The sequence below is a fragment of the Phacochoerus africanus genome, chromosome 9, assembly GCF_016906955.1.
Source record: "Phacochoerus africanus isolate WHEZ1 chromosome 9, ROS_Pafr_v1, whole genome shotgun sequence".
NCBI lineage: Eukaryota > Metazoa > Chordata > Mammalia > Artiodactyla > Suidae > Phacochoerus > Phacochoerus africanus.
The window spans coordinates 56,496,435-56,513,188 of NC_062552.1; the positions used below are offsets into that span (position 1 = coordinate 56,496,435).

General features: G+C 44.3%; 1 protein-coding gene across 1 annotated transcript in view; it reads right to left on the minus strand.

Annotated features, from left to right (window-relative positions):
• Positions 1–2,376: 2,376 nt before the first annotated feature.
• The window catches only part of AP3S2 (adaptor related protein complex 3 subunit sigma 2), a 60,113-nt gene continuing 45,735 nt past the window's right edge, over positions 2,377–16,754 (minus strand). Inside the window, exons 5-6 of the mRNA XM_047795127.1 lie at positions 5,015–5,122; positions 2,377–3,345 (exon numbers count right to left, since the gene is read on the minus strand). Of these exons, the coding sequence (XP_047651083.1) occupies positions 3,217–3,345; positions 5,015–5,122 (237 nt within the window). The 3' untranslated portion in view covers positions 2,377–3,216. The remainder of the gene's footprint in view (positions 3,346–5,014; positions 5,123–16,754) is intronic.

Consider the following 16,754-nt stretch of genomic DNA (forward strand, 5'->3'; position numbering starts at 1 on the left):
GTGCCGTAGGTATGGCTGAAAAGGAAAAAAAAAAAAATTTGTTATTTAAGCTGCCCAGTCTATGGTACTTTTGTTACAGTAGCTTGAAGACAGATTGGAGCATGGACAGCAGGGCATAATGGGGTCAGCTGGGGCTGGAAGTTGGGCTGCTGTCCTTTAAATAGTCCATGAACACAAAGTCACTGACTGGTCTCCACAAATTCAAGATGCCAGTCAGACTCAAGATGAGCACACAGAGATCCTCAGCAGAGAGGAGTAGGAAGCAGTCTCATTTCTCTCTCTCTCAATATTCAGAGCCTAGAACCGAGCCTGGCATTCACCAGGCACTTAGAAACTGCATAATTGAGGAATATTAGATTTTAATTAGTGGCAGTGAGCACTGAAAACCCAGTATTCCGTTCTACTTTAGGAAATCCTCGTTGTAAATCACCCAGGGCCAAGGACTCCCATATTCACACCCATCTCTCTCAGCAGCAATATTTGTATCCCTCTTAAAAAAAAAAAAAAAAAAAAGGTTTATGGCTTTGCTGATAGCAGGCAAGAAAACTACCTGGATTTGCCAGCAACCACAAGTACTTAATGTACAATTGCTATGGCTCGTCCAAGGGGTTCAAGTAGACCACACAGAAGACCAGGCTCAAGTTGTATGTCACTTTTAGAGGCAGTAGAGGGATGATGTTGGGATGCCCACTGTTGGAAGTCTACAGGACCAGTAAGTGGGTTTGGGGAATCATTGGTTTCTGGCAGGCAAAACATTCTAAGACTATCCCAGAAAATCCAGGACAGGTGGCTGTCCTCCAAGAATACAATAAACCGTAAAACAAACTCAAGAAAAACGACTGGGTTCTAGCTCTGCGACCCTCAACGCAACACTTAACCTTTTGGGCTTCCATGTCCTCACCACTTCAGTGGAGGGATGTGAAGTACCCTCCAGCTCCTACACTCTACCATGTTGTCGCTGATACACTCTATGATACACTCCATGATGCTGTCACTGACATCGTAGAAAACCAAACCTATTTTTTTATCACAGTTTGTGAGAAGCTAACCAACATCTCTGAAGCTTCCTTATCCATAAGAAAGATTAAATTGGGAGAAGCCATCATGAGCAATGAAAAAAAAAAAAGGACAGGGGATTTGGGCATAGTCTCAATGCTTAGCCCTGTGTGATCTAAAACAGGTTACTTGACCTCTCTTACTTTCTTGACTAGCAAAATGGAGATAACAATGTCTGTTGTGAGGTTTGTGCAAAGATCTTGCTGAAGCTACCTTACAGTAGGTGCAAAATAAATACTGTTTCCCTTCCTTAGTTCCTATTTCACTTTCAACTAATGTGAGAGAAAGGGATGTGAATGTGAGGAAATGACTGTTTAAAAAAATCATATATATATATATATATGTTTTTGGTCTTTTAAGGCCACACCCATGGCATATGGAGGTTCCCAGTATCTGCAGGCCTATACCACAGCAATGCCAGATATGAGCTGTGTCTGCAACCTACACACAGCTCACAGCAACGTTGGATCCCTAACCCACTGATCAAGGTCAGGGATCAAACCTGCGTCCTCACGGATACTAGTCCGATTCATTTCCACTGTGCCATGATGGGAACTCCAAAAAAATTAAACTTTTAAAAGAATAATATCAGAGGTTTTGACATCAGATATATTTACCTACAACTTCCTCTTCCAACATGGGAGGGCCTACCTTCTGACCAACACTGCCCATCTCTGAGGTTATCAGAGAGGTTCTGAAAGAATGAGAATAAGAGGCTACAGGGAGCAAAGGGCACCAACCACAGGGAGCACTGTCAAAGCAGGAAAAGACGTAGTCCTGACACATGGTCCTCTCACACACCACCTCAGATGGACCCTGGGAACCATCAGGAAGCCTGAGGACAGCCTGGACCACCGGCTGGGACGCACAAGAAGTCCTGACATGACGGTGCAGGGAGCTCCCCAATCTCAAGCTGCTCCCCAATCTCAAGGCAGCTTAGCACCATACCAGAGACCTGGCCTCCGAGGCAGTGCAGGAGTGGGAGGCACTACCCCAAAGAGCAGTTCAGCTCTGAGTTATCCACAAGAAGAAAGACTCTAATTACACATAAACACTTACAGGTTTCCACAGCCAGCTCTAGGGGACTGTCATTTGAGGGGAGCAGGGGGGCCCATATGTGTGCTCAGGGATGGACCCCTCGCTCAGTGAGGAGAAGATGCTACACTGCCACCCATCTCAGCCAGCACACTGCCCATTTCCCCAGCCTTCCTCTGTGCTAGGTCCAGAACACGTGACCCGAGCTCAGATTTGTGCTCCAGAGGCTGGTATAGACAGCAGCAGGTTTCCTATACAGAGAAGACTCATCCATAACACAGCAACTGACGCATCCACTCCTCGTGAGGACCATGTATTTTATACTTGGGAAGAGTTGTAATTCTGAGATGTTCCACATGTTGTCAGCTTGCCTTCTACAGACACAGGGTCTCTCCCCTTTGAGGAGGACCCCTCTGGCTGCAGCGGGGGGTGGTCTCCCTGTTGGCAGAAGAGTGGGGGGCAGGCACCAGGTTTATGATTTGGATTGTGTCCTGCACACTAACAGCTATGAGAGCAGCGCCAGGACTGTGGCAGTGGGACAAGGTGTTCCATGGGAGGTGGTGTTCTGAAAGCATGGCCATACAAAGGATTCTGGGTGTGACAACCCTAGGAGGGCCAGTAGGCGACTCTGGATCTCATAAAATCATGGCCCTGTTTACCACTCACCACATCCCCGAATCTAGAGGATCGGCCCTTTCCTAGCTCTGGCACCTCACCAGGAAAGTCAACGCTACAGGACCTCAGGGTGCTAGGGTTGAACACTCAAATCAAAGAATGTCCTTGTGGTGGGGCTCTGGGAATGGGGTGGGAGGGCTCTCACTCCAGTCCCCAGTGCCTGGGAGTGGTTGCATGTGGAAGGTAAGGGGGCAAGTGACTTGGGCACCTGACCCCCACTGAGGAAGCCAGGACCCCTCACACCTGAGAGGCCGCATGTATGAGAGGCAGGTGAGGCTGCACATGTGAGAAGAGAGCACAGGCTGGCAGTGGGCACAGGACTCCTCCCCACTCCAGGACAGCAGGGGCCAGGGCCCAAGGCCGGACTCCTCCAGGGCGCAGGGTGAGTTCTGTTGCCGGCCTGGCTTGGCCTTGCTGGTTCCAAGGACTCAGGTCAGCTGTCTTCCACCCTCAGACAAACTGGGACAGGTTAGGGACCTTGATGTTGAGATCGCCAATGTTGATGTTCCGAGGCATCTCTGGCAGGTTGATATTCTTCACAGCAGACACGGCCCGGGCAGGCGCTGCTGAAAGGCCACCCTGAGGAGATGTGAAGGCAGATATGAGATAAACCATCAGTATCACTTGCTCAATGCTTGAAGAAAAGAAAAACAAGCGAAAGAAGCTAGAAAATGTCCAAACTGAGCACAGGTCCAAACTGTGCCCTCCTTACACCTCAAAACAACCTTTAGGTTAGTGGGTTCTATGGCACAGGGACCCAAACTCTGCGCTCCTACAGGCGGGCTATGCCTTATGCCTCAGCACCAACAGCGCCTGGCACACAGTAGGTGCTCCATAGATGCCTGCTGAAATAATCTGAGGTAGTTTAACCAAGTCACATTCAATGTCAAGGCACTTCTCAGGTTATGAAACAAAATAAAGCAAAACCCTTTCCTCAGGAGACTGAAGACTCTTACAGACGAGTAGAGTCACAGGGGAATTGTTAAAGGGAAAATGAATGTCACAGCTCAGGACAACAGCTTGCCAACTAATAATGGGAAATGGAAAAGAGCTGCTTTGGGAATGTCATGTGGCAACAAGATGGGAGGAAGGCCACGTAGGGAGCAGAGTGAAGTCACAGACCCAGAAGGTCTGGAAACGACACAGAGAGGAAAGGTGCCTGTGGTCAGCCCTGGCCCACCAGGCTCAGCCCCAGTGAGCAGAAGCTGACCGTGATGTCATCAAAGCTGTCTCCTCCTCATCAACTGCTTTCAGGATCCCAACTCCAACTCTACCCTCGTGCAGCAAGTCTCCGTTTCTTCTGGTTTCCAAACTCCTTGCCTCTTACTCACTTACTATTCCTGGAAGCGTCCCAGCCCACATTTCTGAAAGAACTACAGTTGCCACAATAGCCGCGGTCTGGAAGAGCTTCTTCAGCAGGACTGCCAGTCCTCACAGAAAGAAGAATCCCTGGTTTCGCAAGATCAAGTTCCATTATACAAAGTAATGAAGCTCTTTAGGTCACTCAGATAGAGAGGTCCTGCTCACTCTGCCATGGGACCCTCGAATCCCTGTTTTCGCAAGATCAAGTTCCATTATACAAAGTAATGAAGCTCTTTAGGTCACTCAGATAGAGAGGTCCTGCTCATTCTGCCATGGGACCCTCTACTCCCTGCTAGAGGCTGATAAAGGTGATGGAGAGACCTCAGAGGAACAGGATAGACTTGGCTGTGAGCATTTCTATCAAACGAGGCACTCTGTGGGGGTGGATCTGGGCTATGTTATTTTGAAACCAGCCCAAACTCTACTGTAGCTTTTTATAAGGCTAACTGGAAATAAGGAAATTGGCAACTCTGAGGTCTGAAAGACACCACTAGAAATGGCTGCTGGGAGACCAGACTCATAGGCACACAAACTAGGAAACCACGTTGGAAACAGAGAAGGGGATTCTGCGTACCTCCAGGCAATGTGTGGCTTTGAAAAGAGGAATTACAAACCACAAACATGGGCCATAACCTCTCAAGCTAGAAGATGTGTGCCTTCCTGTGCCACCTAGCTCTTCGGTTCACACTTTTAGCCTCATTCTTAACTGTTTAATCTTCAGGGCTGGTCTTCAAACCAGTGAGTTTCAATGGATTTAAGGAAGAAAGAGGATGAGGAGAAAACATCCTAAAGGTTCCACAGCAACCCAAACCAACACATTAGCCATTCCTCCTTCTGCCTGGGTCTTCTCTAACCAGCGAGGGCAAAATTACACCTGCACGGTCACCTCTGATTTCTCCAGCTTGTTTTGGGCTTCAATCTGAGCCACGATTTCATTCATGTTTGTTTCCAACACCATTCCACCCATCACCACCTCCTGAAGGATGTAGTGCACCTAAAGGGGAAATAAAAATAATTCAGGTTAGAGCTCTTTGTGGTGTTTGGGGTGTGGCCCCAAAGGAAACCTTGTGGGTTTTCCTGCAGCAGCAGAGTGGCCAGACCTGACACTGGCTCCTGATTCATAACAAATGCCTCAGCCCCCTGGACTGAGACCATGGGGGATTCCCCCACATCTCAGCCTGTCACGACACAAATCTCTCCCATGAGCAGTGGCAGAAAAGCCTGGCTACACTCAAAGCAGGGGGCAGGTTTCATTTGAAATTAGACTGTGTTTAAATTTCAGCTCTGTTATTTGTTAGCAGGGTGACCTTGGGCAACTACCCCTTCAGGATTGTGGAGAGGGCTGAATGAGATAACTCATGTCAAATGCCTAGCCTGGTATCTGGGACACACTGGGTTCTAAATAAATAATAATGGCTTTCATCACTGGTATCCTCGTGGATACTAGTCGGGTTCGTTACTGCTCATCCATAACGGGAACTGGTGCATGTGAATTTCTGCCATATGAAGTTTCCTGGCACATTCGTTCTCCACATTTCGCCCACAGTACGTGAGGGGAACACACTAACAGATATCTAAGGTATTTCTTTGGACCACGAGGAGGGAGTTTACTAAAGCATACATTTAAATACAAATAAAATACATTTGCTATTAAGCTTTATTAACCACTTTTCTGTCCACATATATGCTCACATGAGGTGTTCTTAAATTTTCTACAATATGAACGACTTCATTATCTACATGCAATGGAGATTCCACGGTAAAACTCTCATCTACAGATAATTTACAAAACTAACAAGACTGTTCTTGAAATTATTCCCTGGGGAACTACACAGTTTATACTTCCCCATCAAGAAACAGGCCTCCGTAATCACTAAGGTATTTTCTTTAAAAATTAAAAATAAAATTACCTTATTACCTTTGGGTTTATACCCAAAAGAACTGAAAAGATATTCAAAGAGATATTTGTACATCTGTCTTCACAGCATCATTATTCACAACAGCCAAAAGGTGGAAACAACCCAAGTGTCCATTAATGGATGGACAGATAGACAAAATGTGGCATTTACATGCAATGGAATATTACTCGGCAATAGAAAGGAAGAAAATTCTGAAACATGCTACAACACCAATGATTCTTGAGCACATTACGCTAACTGAAGTTAGACATAAAAGGATAAATATAGTATGGTTCCACTTGTATAAGATCCCTAGTAGTCCAAACTATACAGGCAGAAAGTACAAAGGTGGGTGCCAGGGGCCAGGGGGAGGAGGGGCTGGGGAGCTGTTGTTTAATGGGTACAGAATTTCAGTTCTGCAAGATGCAGACTTCTGGAGATGGGCTACACAAAAATGCGAACACATTTAAAACACCACTGAACCGTACGTAAAAATTGATGACAAAGTTCTCTTGTGGCACAGCGGCATTGTCACTGCAGCAGCTCGGATCACTGCTGTGGCATAGGTGTCATCCCTGGCCCAGGAACTTCCACATGCCATGGGCACAGCCAAAAAAAAAAAGCCTCTAGACGAGTGCTCCTAGCATTTACTCCTTTCATTTAATGAACTCCTTCATGGGGAGTAGTACTTGTGGAGTACCCACTCTGGTCTGATTTTATAACATCCACCTGAGGGGGGTAATGTTATCTTCATTTTATATGAGGAAACTGATAAATAAAAAAGTCAAGAAACTATCTGAATGTCACATATTTAGTAGCTGGATCTAGGTCTGTCCGACTCCAGAAGTCATGTTCTATTCTTTCCATTACACTTCCTTAAGATCCCAGATTATGTCTTCCAGCCTGTTCATCTCTCAGTCCACATGGACTTGTTTTAAGACTGGCCTTCGGTGTTCAAAGATCGAGTAGGAATTCTTCCTTGTTTTATCCCCAAAGCCTAGAGCAATGCCCAGTGTGCAGGAGGCATGCTGGATGAATAAAAGGCTTTTCCTATGTCTGATCAGCATCCTCCATGTGCTTTAGGTGCTTGGAGGATGCATGACACTGTGGCAGTGGAGCTTTCATGGAGAAAGTGTAGTAAAAGGCCTAACAGAGAATATTATGGGGCCCAGTGGTTGATTAATAGAAAAGGTTGGTTAAGACTTGTGCTTTGAACACTGCAACATGAAGTCGTAATTTTATTTACTTATCTATTGCTTTTTAGGGCTGCACAGGCAGCATGTGGAGGTTCCCAGGCTAGGGGTCCAGTTGGAGCTACAGCTGCCAGCCTACACCACAGCCACAGCAACACACATTGAACCTGCAACCTCCTGGTTCCTAGTTGGATTTGTTTCCACTGAGCCACGACGGGAACTCCTGAAGTCATAATTTTAAAACGCTATTCAAAATGTATTTCAAGTGCAAAAAGGAGAAATAAATAAAAATGCAAATTCTAATTCCAATGAAATTAGAAGAAAACCACAATCCCAGCCCCGCAAATGAGTGTAAAAGCTGTCAAAAGCAGGGAGCTCAAGCAATGGCTCCTTTCCTTTAGAGAAGGATAGGGAGAAAGGATGCTCAGAGAGGACATGGGAGCTGGAGCACTCAGGAAGATCTGCAAAAAGATACTTCTCGTAGGTAAAAGACATAACCTCTGGGATCAGACTCTTTGTTTTTGGAAGATAGGAACTTCTTTCCACCTACAGTTGTGGCTAAATGAGAAACCACCCAAACAATCTCTATTTACCAGTCCCTGTGGCAGCAAAGAAGACAGTCTTTGCATAGTGGAAAAATCACAGACTCCCATCTCTCTTGGCTGAGTGGAAATAAAGGGTAAGGAACTCACCCAGAACCTGAAATCATGAGAACACTGCAGCCAGTCGGGAACACAGACTTGGCATCTCCCCTAAACCAGCATCCTGCAAATAGCTGGTCCCTGAAAAACTCACCTATTTAAAGATGTCATAAAGATGAGATCTGCAGAGGATCTATATAAAGGTACAAAGAGAAAAAAATAGGGAAGAAACAGGAAAACGGAAGGACAGACTAAGACTACACACCAAAAAGACACTGCCATGGAGCAGATGAAAGGTAATGAAATATTTTGTAACTTGAAAAAAGAAAACTATGAAGCGAGAGTTTCAAAGCTATGATTGCAAGAGCTTATGGGAGTAGCAAGGAGACAAGAAATAGGTGGAAGAGAAGAAACATGCAAAAATGCAAAAAACAAAAAACAAAAACTGGAAAGCACAAAAGGGAGAAGAGACACTGGTGAAAACACAGGAAGGAACAAAAAGGGAAGTTTTAAAGAGCAAGTAAAATGTAAAGAAAAAAGAATTAAAAGGAGTAGGGAGAAAATGAGTTACAGAAGACAGTACAGAAAACTGTAACATGGAACGGAAAAAATATGTAAAAACCCAGTTCATAAAGAAGACAAAAAAATGCAATTCAAGATGTTCCTGGAGTTCCCGTCATGGCGCAGCAGAAACAATTCTGACTAGGAACCACAAGGTTGAGGAAACGAATCCGACTAGGAATCACGAAGTCTAAGGTTCAATCCTTGGCCTCACTCAGTGGGTTAAGGATCTGGCGTTGCCATGACTTGTGGTATAGGTCACAGATGTGGCTCGGATCCAGCATTGCTGTGGCTGTGGTGTAGGCCTGAAGCTACAGCTCCGATTAGACCCCTAGCCTGGGAACCTGCATGTGCTGTGGGTGCGGCCCTAGAAAATACCAAAAAAAGACCAAAAAAAAAAAAAGTGGAGGTTCCGTGGCTCAGTGGAAATGAATCCGACTAGGAACCATGAGGTTGCGGGTTCGACCCCTGGCCTTGCTCAGTGGGTTAAGGATCCGGCGTTGCCATGAGCTGTGGTGTAAGTCACAGACATGGCTCAGATCTGGCAGTGCTGTGGCTGTGGTGTAGGCTGGCAGCTGTAGCTCCAATTGGACCCCTAGCCTGGGAACCACCATATGCTGCAGGTGCGGCCCTCAAAAGACAAAAAAAAAAAAAGTTCCTTAAAAGGCACATTTTATCCCATGGAAAAACTGGTCCAGAACAGTCAGTGCCTAGATAGAAATTGAAGGTAAGATTTCTGGATTTTCACAACCAGGCAAAAAATCAAATCACTTAAAAGAAGAAAATCTTGAAAATTTCTGCAGTAAAATTCAATGCTAGCAGAAAAAGGAGCAATACTTAACAAAAATTCCCAAGGAAATTACAACTCAAGATTTTTACACCCAGCTGATGGTAGGATCAAGAGTAACAGGATGGGAAATATTGTTCCCATGAATCTTCTTAGAAAACTGCAGAAGAAAACACTTCTGCCAACTAAGGGGTGACTGAAAAAAACCATGGCAGAAAGACAGAATCTCCCAAGTGGCATTCGAGTGACAACAGAGTGTCAATGTTATATGCTTTGACATTGTAGAAAAGCTACGGCTAGCAAAAATTAGGAAGATGGGGGAGAGGGGAAGGAGGAAGGCAGAATAGTAACTCTGATTTCCTCATCTTCAATGACTGAGAGCCAGTGGAGAGCATTTAAAATCAACTCATGTAATAAAGACAAATTTTCTTTTCTTTTCCTTTGCCTTGACCACAGCGTGTGGAAGGTTTCCAAGCCAGGGATGTAACCTGAACAGCAACCTGAGCTGATGCAGTGACAAGGCTGGATCATTAACCCACTGCACTACAAGAGAACTCCTAAAGATAACTATTTTGACTTTTGTTGTGATTTTTTTTCCCCAATGTCCAAGCCCATAACCATCCACTATAAACAATACTTTGAGAGCCACCAAACTATGAATGTAGGGCCAACAAGACCTCTTCTGCTGGCTGGAGATCTATGCCATTTTGCATAAAATTTGCCCATAATGCATCATCTACAAATTCCAGTTTCTCTAAAGGAGAGGGAGAACTCAGGCTCCTATGAAACAGGAAGTACAGAATTTTTCTAGATTTTTAAGAGTCCCCCACCTCTAGTATTCCACAGGTATCCTGCCCAAACTTAATCCAACTTCATTTCATATTTTTAACTGATTTGCCTTTCCAAAGCAGTCACCTTTATTTTCACAATTCTTTCCTCACTCATGGTTTATCTGTATATTATTAATTAAATCACATAATTATAGGAGTTCCCGTCCTGGCTCAGTGGAAAGGAATCTGACTCATATCCATGAGGATGCAGGTTCGATCCCTGGCCTTGCTCAGTGGGTTAAGGATCCAGCGTTGCTGTGAGCTGTGGTGTAGGTCACAGATGCAGCTCGGATCTGTTATTGCTATGGCTGTGGTGTAGGCCAGCCGCTACAGCTCTGATTCCACCCCTAGCCTGAGAAGCTCCATATGCCAAGAGTGTGGCCCTAAAAAGACTAAATAAATAGATAAGTAAATAAAATAAAAACCACGTAATTATAATACCAATAAAAGTTGCATCAACAGATCTGAAGCCATCACAACTGAACTTTGGTAAGCACAGTGGCCCATGTGGTGTGAATGAGCAGAGGGTGAGGAAGTAGGTATTAGCTCACTAGCTGCCCATGTTAAGCTGACAAGCCAGTGCAGACCTCCTTCCACTGAACAACGAGCAGATCCCGCAAGCTGAGTGATGTTTCTCTGAGTGGAGATGGGGACACGAAGAAAGCTGGAGTTTGTCGAGCATGAGCGTGGGGAGAAGGCAGCCAAGAATCAATGCCAAACTCAAACCTAAAAACCTAGAGATAAACTCAGATCACAGAGAATGGTTCAATTAAATGACAGGAGCGATCTGATGGGACACCAGCAGAAATGTAGGTAAATACCTCAGAGAACATTGAACATTAAAAGATCACATCAACAAAGCAAAGTGTTGGAAAGAGAAATCTGAGGTGGCAACGCAAACCCCAGGAACAGAAGGCAAAGTGGTAAAGGCCCTCAGAGCCTGAAACCAGCCTAACATAGCATGCACTATATAAATAGGAATTATCAAGTAATAATAAGATTTTCTGCTATTTCAGCAACCATCTAAAATAACAATGCTAGCAAAATTCACTCAGAAGTGTTTAAGAGTTTTGGAGTTCCTATAGTGGCTCAGTGGTTAACGAACCCGACTGGCAACCATGAGGATGCAGGTTCGATCCCTGGCCTCACTCAGTGAGCTAAGGATCCAGCGTTGCTATGAGCTGTGGTGTATAGGTCACAGACGTGGCTCAGATCTTGTGTTGCTGTGGCTGTGGTGTAGGCTGGCAGCTACAGCTTGGATTCGAGCCCTGGCCTGGGAACCAAACCTCCATATGTCCTGGGTGCGGCCCTGAAAAAAACGAAACAAAACAAAACAAAAGAAGCGTTTAAGAGTTTCAACCAAAGTGCTACTGATTTCTTTTCTTGGCAAAGCCAGTGGTAATCTGACCCAGGAGTAATCACAACCAACAAGAGTTTAAGATAAAGTCTTTAAAAAATAAGATTAAGATAATTCCAATAAAGTTATCTTGATATAAGGAGAAGGCAACAGAGGAAATACTTTGGATGATTAATCTGAAATGTTAACAGGTAAAATACTGGTTGGAAATTGGTGTTACATAAGATCAAGATATAAAAATTTATGTCTACACTTTAATGAGTGGAAGCTGGTGTTTATAATTCTGTCCCATTAAATATCTCTTAAATCCCTCAAAACGGTCAAAAAGTAGGAATGGTTACTAAAATCACGATGTTTATTCCTCTCAAGGCAACCTAACCTGCTTTATTCCTCTCAAGGCAATCTAACCGGCTATCAAGACTATTCTCTGCTCCCCCCACATCTGGAAATCCCTTCATTTTTCTTTTCTGGGAAGTTGTCACATCATTTTCCCTCCCTGGAAGGTACTTGCTTCTATCACTACATCCTCTAGGCATCCAACCTGGTCTCAGTAGATGTTAACTGCTTGAGACCCTCCCCATCTCACTCCTTAGCAGCAATATGAATGTCCTGATCAGGACAGAGTCCTCTAAGTTTGTACCCTGGGCTTTCCCAGGAAGTTTTTCTGTGACCCAGTTAACTAATCGACGAACTAAGAAGAACGAATCTGGTGCATGCTGAGCTTTCAACAGTGCTTAGGTATAGCTTTGGGACTCTTGGAAGGAGTGACTCTTCTGTTCCAAAGAGCTTGAATCAGAGGTTCTGTGCCAAAAAGGTCTGGTAAGCAGTTCCACTGTGAAAATGTACAGAAGGGTGAAAATAACACTGGGAGGTATTGGAGGAGAGTTTAAAGACTGTCTAACCTGTCGGGACTTCCTGGGGAAAGAAAGCACTTCTCCAATTGGAACAAGGGCTTATAGTGCTGCCAACTGTGCTGAGAACTGCTAATCCTAACCCTCACTATTTTCTACCAGCCTTCATGCAGATCCTGTTAAGCAGTTCTGTGAAAATCAGAGACTGCAAAAATCTTCTTCCAAGATTTGAGGTGATGAATATCCCAGGCTTGGGCCAAGTAAGTTCAAGAAAGACGAAGGACCTGACCTCTCTAGGCTGATAGTCATCCTCTTCTTTAAGATACTGCTGTACCCAGGTGTACCTCTCCTAAGGGACTCAATTCAGCACACTGTCATATTTTTCACTTGTCTGTCTTTTCTTCTTGACCATGATTTTCTAGGAGGGCAGGTTCTGTGCCATATTCATCTCGGGGTCCTCATTGCTTAGGACTGTGCTTGGAAACAGCAGTACTTCATAAATACTAGCTTGAATGGCCGGAAGAGGCTCATCTAGTTCAAAAGACCTGATTTTTTTTTTTTTTTTTTAGGGCCACACCCACAGCCTGTGGACATTCCCAGGCTAGGGGTCTAATCGGAATTATAGCTGCCGGCCTAGGCCACAGCCACAGCAACGTGGGATCCAACCCGCGTGTACAAGCTCCACCACAGCTCAGGGCAATGCTGGATCCTTAAGCCATTGAGTGAGGCCGGGGATTGAACCCGATTCCTCATGGATACTGTTAGGGCTCGTTACCGCTGAGCCATGACGGAAACTCCCTGAAATTTTTTTTTTTTTTTTTAATTTTTATGGCTGCACCCATGGCATATGGAGTTTTATGTGCCAGGGATTGAATCCAAGCCACAGCTGTGACATACATACACTGCATATGTGGCAACGCCAGATCCTCTGGCCCACTGCACTGGGCCGGGGATCAAACCTGTGCCTCCGCAGCAACCTGAGCCACTGAAGTCAGATTCTAAACCCACTGCACCACAGCAGGAACCCCCCAAAAGTCCTGATTTTGAGGAGACACAAGACTTTTGAGTTGGCCTGATATCTGATTCTAGCACTAAGGAGAAGGCTCTACTGCCTGGGACAAAGGAGTGTCATACAGCAAAAGTGGGTTGGAATGAGCTTGCTCATTTCATGTCAGGATTGATGGAGTCTAAGACGGAAAATAAAAGTATAACTTCAAGGATAGAGGTGCTTCTTAGAGACACAGCTCTGGAACTTCTGGGGATGGAGACAAGTTAGTTTCAACAACCATATCCAAGAACAGACAATTCCAGGGTCTTCAAAAGTTCATCCTTGGTTGGAGTTCTCGCTGTACTGCAGTGGATTAAGAATCCAAATACAGCAGCTCAGGTTGCTGGGGGAGGTGTAGATTTGGTCCCTGGCCCAGTGCAGTGGGCCAAGGGATCTGGCGTTGCCACATCTGCAGTGTATGTACGTCCAGGTTTGATCCCTGGCCTTGCTCAGTGGGTTAAGGATCCGGCGTTGCCGTGAGTTGTGGTGTAGGTCACAGACACGGCTTGGCTCTGGCGTTGCTGTGGCTCTGGCGTAGGCCAGCAACAACAGCTCTGATTAGACCCCTAGCCTGGCAAACTCCATATGCCACAGGTGTGGCCCTAAAAAAAAAAAGACAAAAGACAAAAAATTAAAAAAAAAATCATCCTTGGTTATGTTTCTCACTAAAGTCAAAAAGTTCTGAATCTGGAGTTCTTGTCATGGTGCAGTTGAAAAAATCTGACTAGTATCCATGAGGATGCAGTTTCAATTCCTGGCCTCGCCGTGAGCTATAGTGTAGGTCGCAGGTGTGGCAGCTTGGATCCCACATGGCTGTGGCTGTGGTGGCAGGCCGGCAGCTGTAGCTTCCACTTGACCCCCAGCCTGGGAAACTCCATATGCTGAAGTGTGGCTCTAAAAAGACCAAAAAAAAAAAAAAAAAGTTCTGAATCCAATCCCAGGTCAATAGAGACCATCACTGATGGCTGTTAACATAACTGAGTTCCTCCTGCCCTTCCACAAAGCCTACCTGGGACTGCACTGTGAGGTAAATCACTTAGCTGTTGTATTTGTATGTAACAGATATTGTTTAATTAATCACCATTAGGACCAGGTGGCCTCTATGCTCTGTTAGTCCCCAAACAATGCTGAAGACCTTTGCTGACGTATACCTGGCACCCATGAGACTAGTAACTCATTCATAAATCTTGACTTGAGAATGAATGTATGTCCTGCAAAAATCATGCAAATGTTTTCTTAGGTCAATCTCCCAAAGCAATAGAAATAAAAACAAAAATAAACCAATAGAATCTAACCAAACTTACAAGCTTTTGCACAGCAAAGGAAACCATAAAAAAACAAATCAAAACAAAAAGACAATCTATGGAATGGGAGAAAATAGCTGCACACAGTGCAACGGATGAGGACTTCATCTCCAAAACGTACAAACAACTCATAAAACTCAACCAAAAAATAAACAACCCAACTGAAAAAATGGAAAGAAGACCTAAACAGACATTTCTCCAAAGAAGATATGGCCAGTAGACACGTGAAAAAATGCTCAATATCACTAAGTATTAGACAAATACACGTCAAAACTACAATGAGGTACAACCTCACATCAATCAGAATGGCTATCAATAAGTCTACAGATAACAAATGCTGGAGAGGGTGTGGAGAAAAGGGAACCCTTCTACATTCTTGGTGGGAATGTAAATTGGTACAATCACTATAGAAAACAGTATGGAGGTTCCTCAGAAACTAAATATAGAACTACCATATGATCTAGTAATCCCACTCCTGGGCATATATCTGGGCAAAACTGTAATTCAAAAAGATAAATGTAGCCCTGCGTTCATTGTAGCATTATTCACAGTAGGCAAAACATGGAAACAACTTAAATGTCCATTGACAGATGAATAGATTAAGAAGATGTAGTACATATACACAATGGAATACTACTCAGCAATAAAAACGAACAAAATAATGCAGCAACACAGATGGACCTAAAGATTATCAAACTAAGTGAAGTAAGTCAGAAAGCGAAAAGACAAGTGATATAATATCACCTATACGTGCAATCTAAAATGTGGCACAGGAGTTTCCATTGCAGTGCAATGGGATCAGCAGTGTCTCTGGAGTGCTAGGATGTAGGTTCGATTCAGAGCCTGGCATAGTGGGTTAAGGATCTGGTGTTACTGTAGCTGCAGTATAGGTCACAGCTGCAGCTCAAATCTGATTCTTGGCCTGGGAACTCCAAATGCCATCGAGCAGCCGAAAAAGAAAAAAAATGTACAGCATAAATGAACCTATCTACAAAACAGAAACATACTCACAGACATAAGAGAACAGACTGTGGTTGCCAAGAACGAGGCAGGAGCGAAAGGGATAGACTGGAAATTTGGCATTAGCAGATGCAAACTATTACATTTATTTATTTATTTTGCTTTTGTGGGCCGCAGGTGAGACATATGGAAGTTCCCATGTTAGAAGTTGAATTGGAGCCGCAGCTGCCAGCCTATGCCACAGCTACCATGATGCAGGATCTGAGCCACATCTGCGACCTACACCACAACCCACAGCAACACCAGATCCTTAACCCACTGAGTGGGGCTGGGGATTGAACCTGCATCCTCATGGATCCTTGTCAGGTTTGTTACCTCTGAGCCACGACGGGAGCTCCAATGCAAATGTAATGCAAACTATGACATTTAGGATGGACAATTAATGAGTATACATACAGCACAGGGAACTATATCCAATCTTTGGGACAGACCATGATGGAAGATAATATAAGAAAAGGAATGTATATGTATATGTATATGTATATGTATATGTATATGTATGACTGGGTCATTTCACAGTAGAAATTGGCACAACAGTCAATCAACTATACTTAAAAAAATATTAGAAAAAGAGAAAGAATGTATATACATATGACTAGGTCACTTGGCTATACAGCAGAAATTGGCACAACACTGTAAATCAACTATGTTTTAATAAAAAAATTTTTTTAAAAAAGGAATGCACATAGTGTTTCCAAGCATATACCCTCCTATACTAGGTGAACTATGAAATTGTTCCAGTATCCCTTCAGCAGTGTGGAATGCAGCTGCAAATGCTCCTAGGTCAATGTCTGCTCCATCCCACCCTATAAAGTACCCTGTAATAAATGGATTCCATTGATTATGTAGAGCTGCCTGCCTTGGTTTTCAGTCTCAAGATACCTTAGTTTGGTGGGCACTTTTTGTTCCCTCTGACCTTTAACAATCACTAAAAGCAAACTGATCTGGTGCTTCAAGATAATAAACATTACTCTTTTTCCTCTCGTAAAAAATACAGTCTCCAGACATTGAGCTGGCTATGTTCCAAAAGTTCTAAGTATTTTTCAATGTATTTTTCTTTTTTGGGGGCGCCCACCTGTAGCATATTGAAGTTCCCAGGCTAGGTGTCGAATTGGAGCTGCAGCTGCCGGCCTATT